Genomic DNA, 14,600 nt, shown 5'->3' on the forward strand with positions numbered 1-14,600 from the left:
TGTTGTCCGCGCCGACGCTATTCAAGCCCAAATTTAAGCGTAAATACGTCGGTGCGGATACAACAGTCATTTTGGGTCGGCCCTCTAAGTTGGAGTTTTCCCTAATTCTATCCAACATGACCAAAACAGACACTTTTAATCTGTTTGCGGCACGCCGGGACGAAGCAGCAGCGTGAGATCTCGATCACACACCCACACATGTATCTCCTGCTATCGACATTTCCATCGGTATGGGCCTATCTTTTGCTTGCACGGGTTCTTGCGTAAGTTGCTAGTACTGTTCATTAGCTTTCACAGCTTCTTGCTATATCCCATGAGATTAGCAGACAGCCACAGATGTCCGTTCACGTGTCCAATTAATACATGTTTTGCCTATGCGTGGCCTTGCTCATGCGCATGCGGCTCTGGATTCGTAGCTAGGCCTAAGCTTTGTTTGGAAGCTAAGCGTGCAGGGTGTGCTTATCCGCAGAAAGGAAGAAGATTGTCACAGCACTCAAGCGCGGCAGCGTGTCTTCCCCCTTTCGGCATCACCAAGGATCGAAGATGACATCTAGCTGTGTATGTCGAGCTACAATTCACAATAGTAGGCGGCCCCGTACGTGTGTGCTATATCCTACCGTTCAGCGGAGCACATGTGCGAGCGTGCTGATTTTCGAAGTGGCTTGCTCTCAAATATCTGCAGATCTCTCAAGCGAGAACAAATATTGTGGAGAAAGTAGTGATGATGCTGGTGTAAAGGCATCGCCTCCGAGGATCCAATCCACTTTGTTCCCATTAGGATTAACAGGTGATTAATTATGGTTGATCAGCAAAAATGGGCGCCATCAACAGCCTTTTAAACACTTTTTATGGCAAGTCTACCGGTGAATGCTCCAAACGGGGAACGTAGCGATCTGCGCCCGAGTATACAATGATTAGCGGTGGCAGCCAGAGCTTATTTAATCTGATCCGGTGGATTAAAAAACCGGTGTTCATGTCATGGCGTGATCCAATGCCGGTGCCGGTTGTGTCGTGACGTTGGCTAGATGCCTAGGCCTACGACACTTACTATAAGATCATCGCATCTCATACAATACAACATCATATATCTACTCCTCTATACTATATAGACTAGATCGACTGCACAACGGTGGATTGGATGTATCCATACTGAATTGAATCCCATGAACCTGCTGTAGAACACATGAGTGCGTACGTCAGCGCTTTGGAAGCAGATACATCTACCTGCTTCGAATTCCAAATGTATCTTTCTGAAGGGAATTTTAACCTGGTTGGCCAAATATTTCGTACCAAAATTTAAGACATGGGATGGCTGCACTACAACCACCACAAAAAATATTTTCGAACTTCCTCATGTACATATTTAATGTATAACATAAATATCAACATGGCTCCTCATACAGCAACACCATATCTACTTCCTTATACTATATGTCATAGTGGGCGTATCTAAATGAACTCATGACCAAAAGCTTGTAGAACACATGAGTGCGTACGTCAAAGTAGATTCGTGAGCCAGTAGAACACATGTCTACATAGGTCATTACATCAAAACCCTCCATTTGTCACTGGTTCAAGTGAATCCAGCAGATGGTGATGCACAAGTGCATTTTCCTTCGTGAAGGCATAGTTGTGAAAGCTAATTTCCAGCATCTACTCCTTGACCATCTTTTAATTTTGATATAAATATTGTTGGTGCATCACGTTATGCAGAAGTTGATAGGAATAGGATGAACCCCTCCATAATATAAGAGAAGTATGTCATCACTTGAAATCAGTTCAGATACTGGCCCTTGAAATCCAAATATGTCTCTACTTTTCAAGAAGATTTTGAGGTTAGAGCCTGACATATATAGTTTCCCATCTATAGAATACCGGGTTGATCTCATATAGCAACATCGTATCTACTTCCATATACAATAGAGAATGGTGTACACATCTAAATGATTTCATGACAAAGCTTGTAGCACACATGAGTGCATACGTCAAAGTAGATTCACGAGCCACTATAACACACGTGTACATAGGACATCACATCAAAAACCTCGATCTATCATTGGTTCAAATGAATCTAGCGATCGATGATGATGCACAAATGCCTTTCCCTCCGTGAAGGCATAGTCACATTGGATAGTTGCTCAATATCTGTTCAAGTATTGTGTTTATATGGTTGCACTAATTATAAGAGTAAAATGCCAGTGTTTCTAACGAGTGCCATTGTTGCTCCTTTTATAAGCTGGTTTTCAGCATTGACGTCTCAAACGATTTTCAATTTAAATATTAATTCAGTTGGTCCATCACATTATGAAAAGGTTGGTAGGACTAGGATGGCCTCTCCATCTTATAAAGATTAACCATCACTTGAAAGAATTTACAAATAATTGCTTTGGAATCCAAATACATTTATATATATTTTTCAAGAGGATTGTGAAGTTCGATCTTGACCTATATAGTTTTTCATCTATAGATCCCGGGTTGATCTCATATAGCAACATCATATCTACTTCGGTATACAATAGATCATAGTGGACATATCTAAATGATTTCATGACCAAGCTTGTAGAACACATGAACACATACATCAAAGAAAATTCACAGGCCAGTAGAACACATGAGTGTATAGGTCACCGCGTTGAAAAAACCTCCATTTTTCGTTGGTTGATGGATCTATGAATGAGAGTGCACGAACACCGCCCCCTTCACGAAGGTGTTGCCACATTAAGAGAGTAGTTTATAACTTATATGGTTGTACTAGGTGCAAGAATTGCATGCAGCCGCCGGCGTCAAGTGGCATTGTTTTTCTTTTCTTACTTCGCAAGCCAATTTTCTTACGTCGGCAGCTTGGCGGGCATCACATTAGAACTAACTTTCATATTATTATTCGGTTTCATTTGACGATCTTTGGAACCTTTGGTTCAAAGGAATTTTATAGAAGTTTGAGAGGATTACGTTTCTTAGAATTTTTTCCCTATACAACTTATTTGATTCGTAGGATTGGACACGACGGAAAATTTTCCTATATCTTCAAAGATAATTTCATGTGTCTGCCATTCCAAGGGAAAAAAATCGTAGTTTCTCATGTGGTGTAGCCGAAAAACAACTAGACAGGATGTTGTGTTTGCAATTCATGTACTATGATTCGATATATCATGACATCTAATTTCTTTGTTGTTTCTAGTTACGCGTTTTTTTCGAAATGATGCGACTCAAAGAGTCCCGTAGACATTCTCCCTCCGTCGGGAATAAGTATATTTCTAGCTTTTTGAACTTTTTTACAATTTAACAAGATTTATAGGAAAAAAGTAGTAGCATTTATGACATAGATCTTTTGTATAAAGTTAAAGTCGATCAAACTATAGTAAAAAAATGATTTCAGACAATAGGCAGTACAATTAGTCGAGGACGGAGGGATAGACGATAAGAACTACTCCTTGACTTAATTTTTTTTCCTTGAACAAGCATCTGAATACACTTTGACGACAGAGTTTTGGCGTCTGTTTCTTTCAGGAGAGTATCAACGAACGTAGGCAGGTATTTGTAGCTGCCCAGCTAGCCGGAGACCGGAGACAGCCACACAGGTGGCTCATTAGATTACTTCACACGCAGCCAGGAATCCGCTGCAAGTTGCAGCAGGTAGTTCACGTGACGGTTTACCATTTGTAAGCCGGAGATCACAGATTTGTCCCGCACACGTTTACACGTCGGACTACTTCAGAGTTCAGAGATCTTTTTGCTGCTGCCTGCCGGTTTGGTTGGTGTCCGTGTCGCTGACCGTCCGTGCTGGCCGTGGGCGTAATAATTGAGGGTTAGATTACACACCCATCACCGCAAATCGCTCACCCTTTAAATAGACAGGTCGCACGTCCTGCACCTCATCTCCCTCTCTCCCTCTCTCTCTCTCTGACGACTTCATCTTCCAGCTCGCTCCCCCCGCGGCGACGGTCTCTCCGCGCTTGACCAGTTGAGTTCTTCATCTTCTCCCTGAGTTTTTGTGTTCTAGAATTGGTAGTGCCTGTAGCTAGCTTGAATCAAGAAGCAACGCGAGCGGTTCCCGTCGAGATTAGGTAGAAAGCTCGTATTTTCCCGCTCGATGTCTCAGTTCGCATCCACGATCTTTGAACATTTCCCCGTCGTACTTTATCCTTTTTAAAACAAAACAATCCAGCTGAGCTAAAACATCGGATGATGCATTGCTTTCCTACGCAGTAGTAGCAGGAGCACGAGCACCGGCCTCTCGTAGTCGTAGCTTTCCCGACGGCGACCCACGGCGAGGGCAGAATACTTTTCCGTGGCGAAAGTATGCCAACTGGGCGCGCATTACGCCAAGTTGCGCTACCTTGTTCTGATGTCGATTGGTCCCCTGCGGCCTACGAACTTGTGAACCAAGGGATAAGTGTTTGCTTACTTACCTGAGTTCGGCTGTGGTGTGGTGCGTGCAGAGAGGAGAAGCGGAATCGGAGGCGACAGGCTTGCGTTGCGTGTGGTCTGAAGAAACGCAGAAAATATCGAGAAAAAAGAAGCAAAGATAAAGGTACGAGCTTTTTATACATCTCCTTTTTCTAGGTTCTTGCTCGACGGAATCCTCTCCGATCGCTGTGCTCGCTTACCAGTCAGAATTTCCCCTTTCCCCCCTCCCATCAGAAGAATTCGATGCTGCCAAAAATATATCTCTCGATTTGGCCTTGCGGGTCGCTTCTTCGAGCTTCTGATGCCCTCTGATTGCTGGTGCCTGCCGTGATTCCCGCAGGTGATTGACTAAACAGGCAGTCAAGCAAGCATCCATGGGTTGCGGGCTGTCGACGCAGGACGACGGCGGCGGCGGCGGGCCGCGGAGAAAACAGGGGGGCGTCGGCGACGTCGTCGTGTTCCTCCCGGGGCTCCGGACGCCGAGGAGCGTGGACTTCTCCGCCCAGGCGCTCGACGGGCGCCTGGGCAAGAGCGCGGCGGAGAGGCTGTCGGCCCTGAGAGCGCGGGTCGTCGACATGGCAATGCAAGAATCGGCGGCGGCGCTGAAGCCGAGGCGGAAGACCGCTGCGCGGCAGGGTATGCACAGAACCTGGATTTTTCTGCTGTTTCCGCCCGAATTCTTGGCTTGTTTTCCGTGGAAGATGTTGACCTCTGAACTGACACTTGGGTTGGGATCTTCCTTTCGCTGCTCTGCGCAGGATCTAGCACCGCTAACCTCCTGCAGGCGCTGGAGGACTACCTGCCAGTCCTGCTAGGATTGGTCAAGGAAGGTAGCCAGTCGAGACACAGCGTGCAGTTTGTCTGGACTAACCAAGAGGACAATGCCGAGGTAACATTATCCAGCTTAATCTAAGATGATGATAACATCTGTTAGTTCTTTGGAGTAACATGAGTTTTTCAATTGCAGGAAACGGCCATGGCGGACGCGTGGTACGAGGTGCTCTCCGTGTTGCATCTGATGGCCATGGTCTGTCTCCTGCAGGCCAACTCCCTGCTTCTTCCCAGGGCATATGGCGACGGCTACGGGCCAAGGGTCTCTGATGGTAAGCCTAGTTACAAACTGAACTGCATCTTAAGTCATGTTCTGCCAAGCTTAGGCATTAAGGCGTTAGTTCTTGCCAATGTACACAGAGAGCAGACGTGCCACTGTAGACGTTTTCTTGAAGGCTGCTGGCTATTTGGATTGCGCAATTCGACAAGTACTTCCACAGATACCGTCAGAACTAAGGTCTGCACTTTTAAGCAGCTCACCAGATAGTTTTATGGTCTTTCCATATTTAAATAATATTAGGATATAAAGTTGAAAACTTCTACTAAAATTCCCTTTCTTGAATGTACAAATTCAGGAGACAACTTCCAGTAGACCTGGCTGAAGGAAACCTCAAAGCTCTTAGCCTGCAAGCTCTGGGTCAGGTACTGTACTCTCAACTAAACATGCTTTATTTGAATTATGGTGGCTAATACCCAAAACATCATGCTCCTACAACAATTCAAATGACCTGTTTTGAAGATGGCCATTTCTTTTTTCTTTTCTGATGTTGTTTAAAATTGCCAAATTCGTAGAACACATGTAACAGTAGAAACAGAGGATGTAAACTTGAACATAGGTTGCTCTTTCAGAGTTAGTCTCCTGATTCAAAATTATGGTCCTTACGGAACACCAAAAATTCTCAAAGAATTATCTTGAAAAAAACGTCGCTTAATGTTGTTACAATCTGAGTGATACAGTGCTATTACCCCCCGAAGCAACATATATATGCTGAGTTTTTAATAGCACCGGGCACTATATTTGCAATATTTCTGTGTATTGCAGAATGAAACCTAGTACCACCTATGAGGTTTTTGCAAGTTTGGCGCATTTTTTTTGTTCTATGGTCAATTGGTCACAAAAATTGGCAACCTTCTTTCTGCAGGGGGTTGATATGCAACTTGGGTTGGCAGTTGATAGCCCAAAGGCCACTTTAGCAGTAAAAAGGCGCTTAGCTTGTGAGATGGTCAAATATTGGAAGCAGATTCAGGAGAGCATTCCAGACCTTGCTGCCTCCGACGGATGGGGAAAAAAGCATCTACTGTTTGTCAAGTGGAAGTATGTCGAAGCAAAGGTGTGTAAAGCTACATCAAGCATCATATCCCAACTATCTAATTTTCAAATCACACATGTGCGCCTCAAATTCTTTTATTTTCGAGGGTACATGTGCGCCTCAAATTCAAGTAGACTATTGTTCAGACTATATATTTATAGACAGTCTGTTCTTCAGACTCTAGATATTTTTCTTGGAGTAGCCTACTAGTCTTCTTACAACCATCTAGACTGAAGTTACTATATGTGCTTTTATCAGGCTGCAGCATACTATTTCCATGGTTTGATTCTGGATGAAGGAAACAGTGAGAAATCACACGGAATGGCAGTAGCAGCCTTGCAAGCTTCAGAGGAGTTTCTAAAAGAAAGCAAAAGAGCTTCTGAAGCCTTCCATGCAACTCCTCCAACATCCAGGTAAGACATTTGCTCCTAGTTTACTATTTAATGCATATTGACTAGTATTTTATCTTTCTAGTTTACATTTATTTACCCTCAGTATGAACAAACTAGTTTAAGGAACATCTGTTACAGTCATCAGCACCTATCATTTTAAGCATACAAAATGAAGTAAGTACCTAAAACTTTGCAGGAGCCCCACTCCTTTCGGAACAGCTAAGTATCTGTTTGACAAGATCCCAAAAGATGCTTCAAGCAAAGTCCGGATCAACCAGGACCTGTATACTCAAGAAAGGTAACAATTAGCAGCGAAACAAGCTCGCTCTGAATTTGCTTACTTTGTGAATCCAAAGGATTGATGTGCCATCTGTTTTGTGCACTTGCAGGGTCATTGGAGCGCCACCCCCATTGCCAGATTTCTCACTGGCACTAACACCTGAAGATTATGATCTTCCTCCATTAGACCCACTTTGGAACAAAGAGGACGGCCATCAGTAACTGTATATTCAGCAAGAGTGTCTTCTGACAAAAGGCTGTGGCACTAAAGAGAGAGCAAAGGACCAGGATTCAGCCATGTCCAAGCAGAACATGGCACAAATGAAGTGTACAAAAACATGTCCCAACCAGAAATCAATGTCGGCAAATGGAAGCAAAATTTAGAAAGGCCTGAAGATATGTGAAGAGCATTTTACAGTTCAATTTTCTTCTGACAATGGAAATACATTGTCGAAAGCTTTCCAAGAATTCCTGTAAAAATATTTCCAACGTGTGCCATGGTTCCTTTTCCCTAGGATCTAACCATGGTTTGATGTTGGGGGCTATTCTAAGCCTATTCATGTGGTAAATTTACCAAATATGGCCCTGATTTTCAGTGCTTGAGGTTGAGGCGGAAGTGACCAGGAAGAAATTATAACTGCTCACCAATAAGCTACAAGATCAATCGCATACAATATCTTCTGAGAGTCATGAACATTTCAAAAAGTAACATAATCGACCAAATGTACAACTGATTACTGAAGTGACAGAATCAACTAGCATCTTCGAAAAAATGTATAATACTACGGAAACTTGGTACAATACTTCATGGCATGTTTTATGATCATTGAAAGAGTACACTAAAACAACCGGCAGCATTGTAAAATGCTGTTTCCTTGTCTTTCTACTCACTGATGCCAAATTTAACCTTAGGCACTTCAGCAGTTGCCTTTCAATCCTCCCTTAGCAATTATCTTTTCCATATAAAAACACTTGTTATTTCTTCAACACAAGCTCAAAACAAACAGTTCTGGTTTGTTATGAACATTTACATTAGTAGCAAAAATTCTATCTTGGAGCATGCAACCCCAATCAAGTTTAGACGAGACAACGATGTCCCTGTAGTTAATTCTATGGTTGTTCAGTAGATGCATATAAATAGCATTTGAATTTCACCAAATGGTGTCTCTGCATGCCATCTACAAGAGCTGATCAATGGCAAAATAGTAGGACCCGACAAGTACAAAAGATGCAATTCCACTGCGCGCCATCCGTAGTCCAATGCCACGGAATAGAACATTCCTATCAGCAGGTGATATTCCTGTCATCCGCTCTATCCATATTCCTGATGCCCTCCATTTATGAAACCTCCTCTCCATTGCTATGTACTGAAAAACAAATGCGAGCACAAATAATGTGCATTTGCAAACAGGGAAGAATGCAGATCCAAGGTCAAAAGCAGTGAAGTATAAAAGTACCTTAGGTATAACAGTGCACTGTGAACGACTTTTGGCAGTATCAAATGTATGTGAAGCAGCAGCTGCTACAACTCCAGAGAAGCCTGCGGCAAGACTAGAAGCTAAAGGGTGCACGGGTCCTGCTTCGTCTAAATTCCTGAGAGGCACAAAAGGTTAGAGTAGACCAAAACAAGGAAGACACCAGGAAAATCAGTTATGGCATTGCCCTTATCTTGACCTTGCAAATTGAATATACTAATATGCCTCCATTACCTGGGTTCAGGGTTCATATTAACAGACTTCCACGTAAGCATCGCCGTGTGTATGAATTGCCAAGATGAAAAGAACATTCCACTAAAGACACAGTCTCGGGCTATCGCTGGTCTAAGTCCTCTCCATAGAGCACCCCAACCTTCAAGTGCTATCACTCTAGCAGGCACCTGGACATCAGAGGGTAACGGGGGCTTCCCAGAGCCAGTCAACATCCATGGGTGCTGTTTCAGGGCACCCATCATGTCAGGATGTTTTGGCGAAAGATTGGACAAAAGACTGACACTGCCGTTCCATACTCTGATGTCAGGGACATAACCAGGTAATAGTTTGGAAAGCAATGGAAATGAGTCTTGTACAACATTAGCAGTGTTCTTTAAAGGTATGGCAGAACCAACTTGGGAACGAAGTTTGAGAAGTTCAAATGGTGTGCTAAGAAATGCCTCTACAGCACCAGCAGTAATGCCAGCCAACATAGCCTCAGAATAATAAACATGGTTGTCCTCCCTTCCATCTGCCAAGAGACAAACAGATCATATATCAGTGTGAAGTTCCACACTTTGACCAGCATATGAGCTGCGGATTACATCGTTAGAAAGCACTTTGATGTTTCAACTATCAGAAAACGGATAGTCAAATACAGTTCAGAATGATGTGCATTTTGTTTTGCTGCACGGAAGCAAAAGCTCCAACCACAACAGTTCATCAGAGATACCAATGTGGTACAAATTGTCAATTTGCAACTGGAGAGTATGATAACAGGGAAACATATGGGAGAATATGACAGACGAGTCTAACATACTACATGTCTAGTTTGCTCATGGGTGCTGACCAGCTAATCAAAGGCACCAACAAGATTGATATAAAGGAGCTCATACTAAGCAACGAACTGTGGCACAGAAAGAAAGCTTGTACCTTTATAGAAGGCTGTTAAAAGCTCATAGGTCCCAAAACGTGCTCCCACACCAGGCAGTTTACCAAATATTGACCATCCAAGACCACTGTAGAGACCTACAATACATTCGATGATTCAATAAGGTACCAATTTTGTGTGGCAGAGTAAGGTAACATATGGGCGATAAGAAGCCATCATACTGGAACAAGAAATGCCCATATATGTCAACCAGGGAAGATTACATGAAGCAGGTAACACAACATGTTCGGCTGAAATCACGCTGCAAGCGCATGTATTTCAGTACTAAGCAGCACTGAACCAATTAAAATCAAGCTTCTAGTAGATCTTTTAATGTTTGTACCACAAACAATTTCACAATAGGAGTTAATCTGGTCAAAACAACTGAAGCCTTAGGCTTCTATTGGATACATCTTGATGTACACGGTGTGCAGAACCCGCTATGAACACAATCGCAGTAAGTACTTATCTATTGAGGGATTGCTACTAATAGCTGGATGGCAACCTGAGAAGGCAGCCAAAACTAACAACAAAGCCAGACCAACTATGAACCTGGGTAGACACTACCAGTATGGCAGTACTAACCTGGCATGTCAACAATCAAGATCAACATCACAATTCTGTCGACTCCACTAGATATTAGGTGTTGCTGCCAATGCAGATCGAAGACTTAACAACTCTAATCGTTGCTCAGAAAAGAACCACCGTACGAAGGAAGATCTCTACTCGTCTAGTAGCAAGCAGGCAGGCAGGTAAGCAACCAAACCTGCAGGGCCGGAGACGGACATGAGCCGGTCGACCGCCTGGCGGAGCCCCATCTTCTGCTTCGGCCCCGTCGCGCTCAGCTGCAAAGCACGCAGAAATAAATCAAACCCTGAGAGAGCGAGAGAATCGCAGTACATCAACGGGGGAATCTGAGGCGGGGGAGAGGGGGGCGCTCGCCTGCAGGAGGCTCTTGACGGTGTCGAGGGGGTGGACGGAGACCGCGGAAGCGCTGATCGCCGCCGCGCCGGATGCCGCGTGGCCGGCGAACACGCTGTCCCCGAACGGCTTGCCGCCTCCGACCATCGCGGCGGACTGGGAGCGGAAATGGCTGGCGACGGAGGGGGGACGTCGTGGGTGAAACACTCACCAAGGCCGGCCTGTCTCGGCCCAGCCCATGAAGCCGCGGGTTGAGAAGTGCGCACGAATCTCGGCGCAATCGGACGGTTGAGAAGTGCTGACGAGACCGACCTGTGGACTTGTGGTGCGCGCCGCCTGGTTTGACCACGTTCTCGCTCGCGCTGCCGGCTGCTCTCGCTCGCTCCGCCGCCCGGGAAGAGCAAGACGGAAGTGGCCGCCGTAGCCGCCTGCGCGAGCTAGCTAGAGCTCAAGCCTCGATGGGCCAGGACCAGAGCCAGCCCGCCGCGGCGGCGGAGGAGCCTTCTCCGCTGCCCGCCGAGCCGGCGCCGTCGCAGGCTCCTTCCCCGGCGCCCTCCTCCCTCGAGGAGCTCGCCGCAGGTACATGCCGGAAGTCTGAATCTTATTCGGCGGAGGCGGTTCCCTCGTAATCTTGGTTTCCTTGTAGATACACGGCCGCTTCCAGGGGTAGTTCTCCTTGAGACTTGAGTCGCGCTGGCATCTAGGTCCCTTCGCAATACTATGGACTTCAGGAGCTCTAGGAGACTAGGACCTCTACTATTACGTACAGTTGGTAGTGGATGGACAAAATTGTTCCTGTGATTCTCTAGTTTGTGGCTATTCAGTGCAGACATTTTATTGGATGGTGAACTGGTGACATCTTGCAAATCCTACAACATACTACATGCGTCCAGGCTGAAATTGAGGTAGTCTTAAATATTAGTGCCACCTGCGGTATGTGCTAAGTTAATAACACCTCGGGCCTGAGGACCTACTAAGCTTTTAACCTGCTAATATCTGCCCAAAAAGACTAGATTGAGTTCCTAGATCTCCAAAAACTACACCAATGTCTGGACAGTTTGTGCGCTCTTTCCATTTTTTGTGGCATGCTTTGCTCTTTTAAAATGTGCTCTTAGTGTTCTTTTTTTTTGGAATCAGGGGCTTTCACTCATCTTTTTTCAATGGAGCCATCATTCATTAATTATTAGCAGGATTACAATAGTTTCTAGGCAACAACCTAGACTGATATTAATTGTCTGATGTTGCATTTTTTTGCCAAGCTTTAAACCGCGCTTTGCATGTGATATCTTGTTTCATTTGAAGGCTCATTAATCTATCCTAGCATTAATGTTCTTTTTTTTGTAATGCACAGAGGCTATGTCGTTTAGTGAGGATAACAATGACGTAAGACCCTTTCTTTTGTCTCTGTATAGTCGATAGATACTTTGTATATCATTACCGTATTCTTCATGACACTTGGGATATCAGTGAAACTGTTGTTTGCTTGTGCAGTCAATTGACGTGAAGGTACAGAAAGCTCTGGAATGTCCGTGCGTTGCTGATTTGAAAAGTGGACCTTGTGGCAGTGGATTTATCGATGCATTTTCCTGCTTCCTGAGGAGTACAGAAGAAGAGAAGGTTGTATTATTGCTTCAAATTACTAATTTGCTTTCTTTGAACTTTATCTTGCTGCAAGTTATTTCTTTCCTTGCAAAGTTTCGCGTGGGTGGTCATTAGTTCACCTCTTTTCTAGCCTTCCTTTTCTCAGCACTGACAAGTGGGATCATACACAGCATAGCAGCATTGTACTGTATCATCTGCTGCCCTGATAAACAAAAGCATCAAAGTTAATTAATTTGACATACAACTTAAGTAAACTATGTTCTACATTGTCTTATTAGGTTCGGTAGCGTAACACGGTTGTCTTACTAGTTACTTAAACATGTGGCATGATAATCATAACAAACTGCTCTTTGTTCTAAGCTTAGCCCAATATGACCAAACAATAATAAATACTCAAGGATAAGTAACTTCTCCCCATGTCCTTTAATATAAGATGTTATTACAACCAATTACAACTTATATTTGTTGTAATGACATCGTATATTACGGACAGAGGGAGTATTAGACAATGTGTGAGTTATTGTTTAGCAGATCTTCTTAACTGATAGCATTTCCCATGAGCACCCTTGATACTGAGTGGGTTGATCCTTTTTATTCCCAGCATTTTTGTTCCTACTATATCATTCAGTATTGGCTTGGTATCAAATTGGTAGGTACATTTTGGTTTACGCAAACAAGATACATTTGCTACTGCACATCAAAAGTACTTGGCCAGGCTACCTGTTACTTTAATACAAAATAACACCTCGAGAATTAGCCTCTTGCCTCTTCACAGTTGAGAATAAAGAAATTTAGCTGATATAACTGACTGGAAAACACAAATTCTTGTGGTTACTTTTCTAAATTTATGTACTCCCTCCGATCCAAATTGACTCCACTTTGTCTAGATACGCATGCATGTAGTCTAGAAACTTAAGTAGATACATACGAATCTAGATAAAGTTAAGTAAATTAATATGGATCGGAGGGAGTATTTACAATCTTTGTAAGAACCCCCGTCACATACAATGATACAAATAGGTCCTGCATGTTAAATGCTATTGACTGTTTCATTCATGTCTAGTTCTTCCTTAATATCGACTTACACAAAACTTGTTTCTGTTGCCTTGCCAGGGATCAGATTGTGTGAAGCCCTTTATCGCATTGCAAAACTGCATCAAGGAAAATCCAGAGGCATTTTCTAAGGAGATTTTGGAAGAGGAGGAGAATGACGAGGAGGCTGAGAAGTCCAACCTGAAAGTTAGAGCTCCAGCATGGTCTAGAGAAGCCAAGCCAAAGCTTTGAGATCTTGTGGGATTAAGCTGACCGCCCGATAAAAAGATTCCTCTGATTGGTGCGCTACACCTTATTTATCCTATAAATTATTCCTTTATAGGCTAGATTTCCGTGAGCAAAGTATGCATCCCGGGTCCTTCAGCAGAAATAAGCCCAGTTTGTGCACGAGAGATATTCCACAGAGAACATATTCGTTATTGCAATGAGAAACTCAGAAACATGTTTTCTCAGACTTCTGTTTCCAAATGGATTAAGGCGCTGGTAAATATTGAAAGAAGCTATTGTCCGTGCTGATATACTACTCATTTTATGAATTGATGTATGAATTGATGGGTCTATTGTTTTACCATGGCACTGGAACAGTTAAAGAGTACTCCCTTCATTCCATATTAGTTGTGGCTGATATGGATGTATATTATTTTGTGTATATGTACATCTGAATCTGCGATAGCTAATATGAAAGGGAGGGAGTATAACTTAATGCTCAAGTGTACTGATGATGCTATGTTATTTGAGTTTACCACTTTAGTGGAGAATTTTGGGTATGGCAACTTTTTGGGACAGTTGAATGAGTTTACATCATCTCCTTTTGTTCCGAGGGACCTCATTTTTCTTCTAGGGTTATGAATTCTGAAGAACCCCCAACTAGTGATGATTTTATTAATTACTCAAACAAGAAAAACGTTTCATAACAAGTTGTTAGTGCCATGTCAAATGTGTGAGGAACACCGATAGATTAAAATTGTTTTATATCACCAATGTTTTTCTAGGTCCTTTTAATTCTTTTTTTGTGTAGATCCGATGGACTGACAAAACAGTAGATGATTAAGTGATTGTGAGAGGTTGAAGGAAACAAGTTCAGACAACATGCAAATATATGAACATGTTAGAGTAACAATAGATAGAGACCTAATAAGCAGTTCTGTATAATTGTTGAAATGAAAAACTTACAACACGATACTTA

The 14,600-nt window shown here is 43.4% G+C and overlaps 3 protein-coding genes across 3 annotated transcripts; 2 read left to right on the forward strand and 1 right to left on the reverse strand.

Moving 5' to 3' along the window:
• Window positions 1-4,766: 4,766 nt before the first annotated feature.
• On the forward strand, window positions 4,767-7,799 carry LOC124673746. Its single transcript, XM_047209786.1, has 9 exons — window positions 4,767-5,043; window positions 5,166-5,296; window positions 5,375-5,510; window positions 5,599-5,695; window positions 5,814-5,880; window positions 6,381-6,569; window positions 6,807-6,961; window positions 7,137-7,238; window positions 7,330-7,799. Exons 1-9 carry the CDS (start codon window positions 4,782-4,784, stop codon window positions 7,439-7,441), a joined length of 1,251 nt encoding a protein of 416 aa, XP_047065742.1. The 5' UTR covers window positions 4,767-4,781; the 3' UTR covers window positions 7,442-7,799.
• Window positions 7,800-8,173: 374 nt separating this feature from the next.
• LOC124673747 (mitochondrial 2-oxoglutarate/malate carrier protein-like) lies at window positions 8,174-10,683 on the reverse strand (the record flags this gene model as incomplete). The annotated part of the gene is given in 5 exon segments (XM_047209787.1): window positions 8,174-8,586; window positions 8,677-8,812; window positions 8,929-9,439; window positions 9,841-9,936; window positions 10,605-10,683. Coding segments are annotated over 5 exon segments (1,011 nt in total), but the record flags the coding sequence as incomplete, so codon positions are not given.
• Window positions 10,684-11,136: 453 nt separating this feature from the next.
• Window positions 11,137-13,974, forward strand: LOC124678649 (mitochondrial intermembrane space import and assembly protein 40 homolog). The gene is made up of 4 exons (XM_047214510.1): window positions 11,137-11,338; window positions 12,111-12,142; window positions 12,251-12,376; window positions 13,475-13,974. Exons 1-4 carry the CDS (start codon window positions 11,218-11,220, stop codon window positions 13,643-13,645), a joined length of 450 nt encoding a protein of 149 aa, XP_047070466.1. The 5' UTR covers window positions 11,137-11,217; the 3' UTR covers window positions 13,646-13,974.
• Window positions 13,975-14,600: the final 626 nt, after the last annotated feature.

The sequence above is a fragment of the Lolium rigidum genome, chromosome 7 (genome assembly GCF_022539505.1).
Source record: "Lolium rigidum isolate FL_2022 chromosome 7, APGP_CSIRO_Lrig_0.1, whole genome shotgun sequence".
NCBI classification, from domain to species: Eukaryota; Viridiplantae; Streptophyta; class Magnoliopsida; order Poales; family Poaceae; genus Lolium; species Lolium rigidum.

Bases quoted from the DNA above. Each gene is read 5' to 3' on its own strand.
- LOC124678649 (XM_047214510.1), top strand. From the start codon at position 11,218: ATGGGCCAGGACCAGAGCCAGCCCGCCGCGGCGGCGGAGGAGCCTTCT. The intron at 12,143-12,250 runs GTAAGACCCTTT...TTGCTTGTGCAG, and splicing joins TTAGTGAGGATAACAATGAC to TCAATTGACGTGAAGGTACA. The intron at 12,377-13,474 runs GTTGTATTATTG...TTGCCTTGCCAG, and splicing joins GGAGTACAGAAGAAGAGAAG to GGATCAGATTGTGTGAAGCC.
- LOC124673746 (XM_047209786.1), top strand. From the start codon at position 4,782: ATGGGTTGCGGGCTGTCGACGCAGGACGACGGCGGCGGCGGCGGGCCG. The intron at 5,044-5,165 runs GTATGCACAGAA...TGCTCTGCGCAG, and splicing joins GAAGACCGCTGCGCGGCAGG to GATCTAGCACCGCTAACCTC. The intron at 6,570-6,806 runs GTGTGTAAAGCT...TGCTTTTATCAG, and splicing joins GGAAGTATGTCGAAGCAAAG to GCTGCAGCATACTATTTCCA.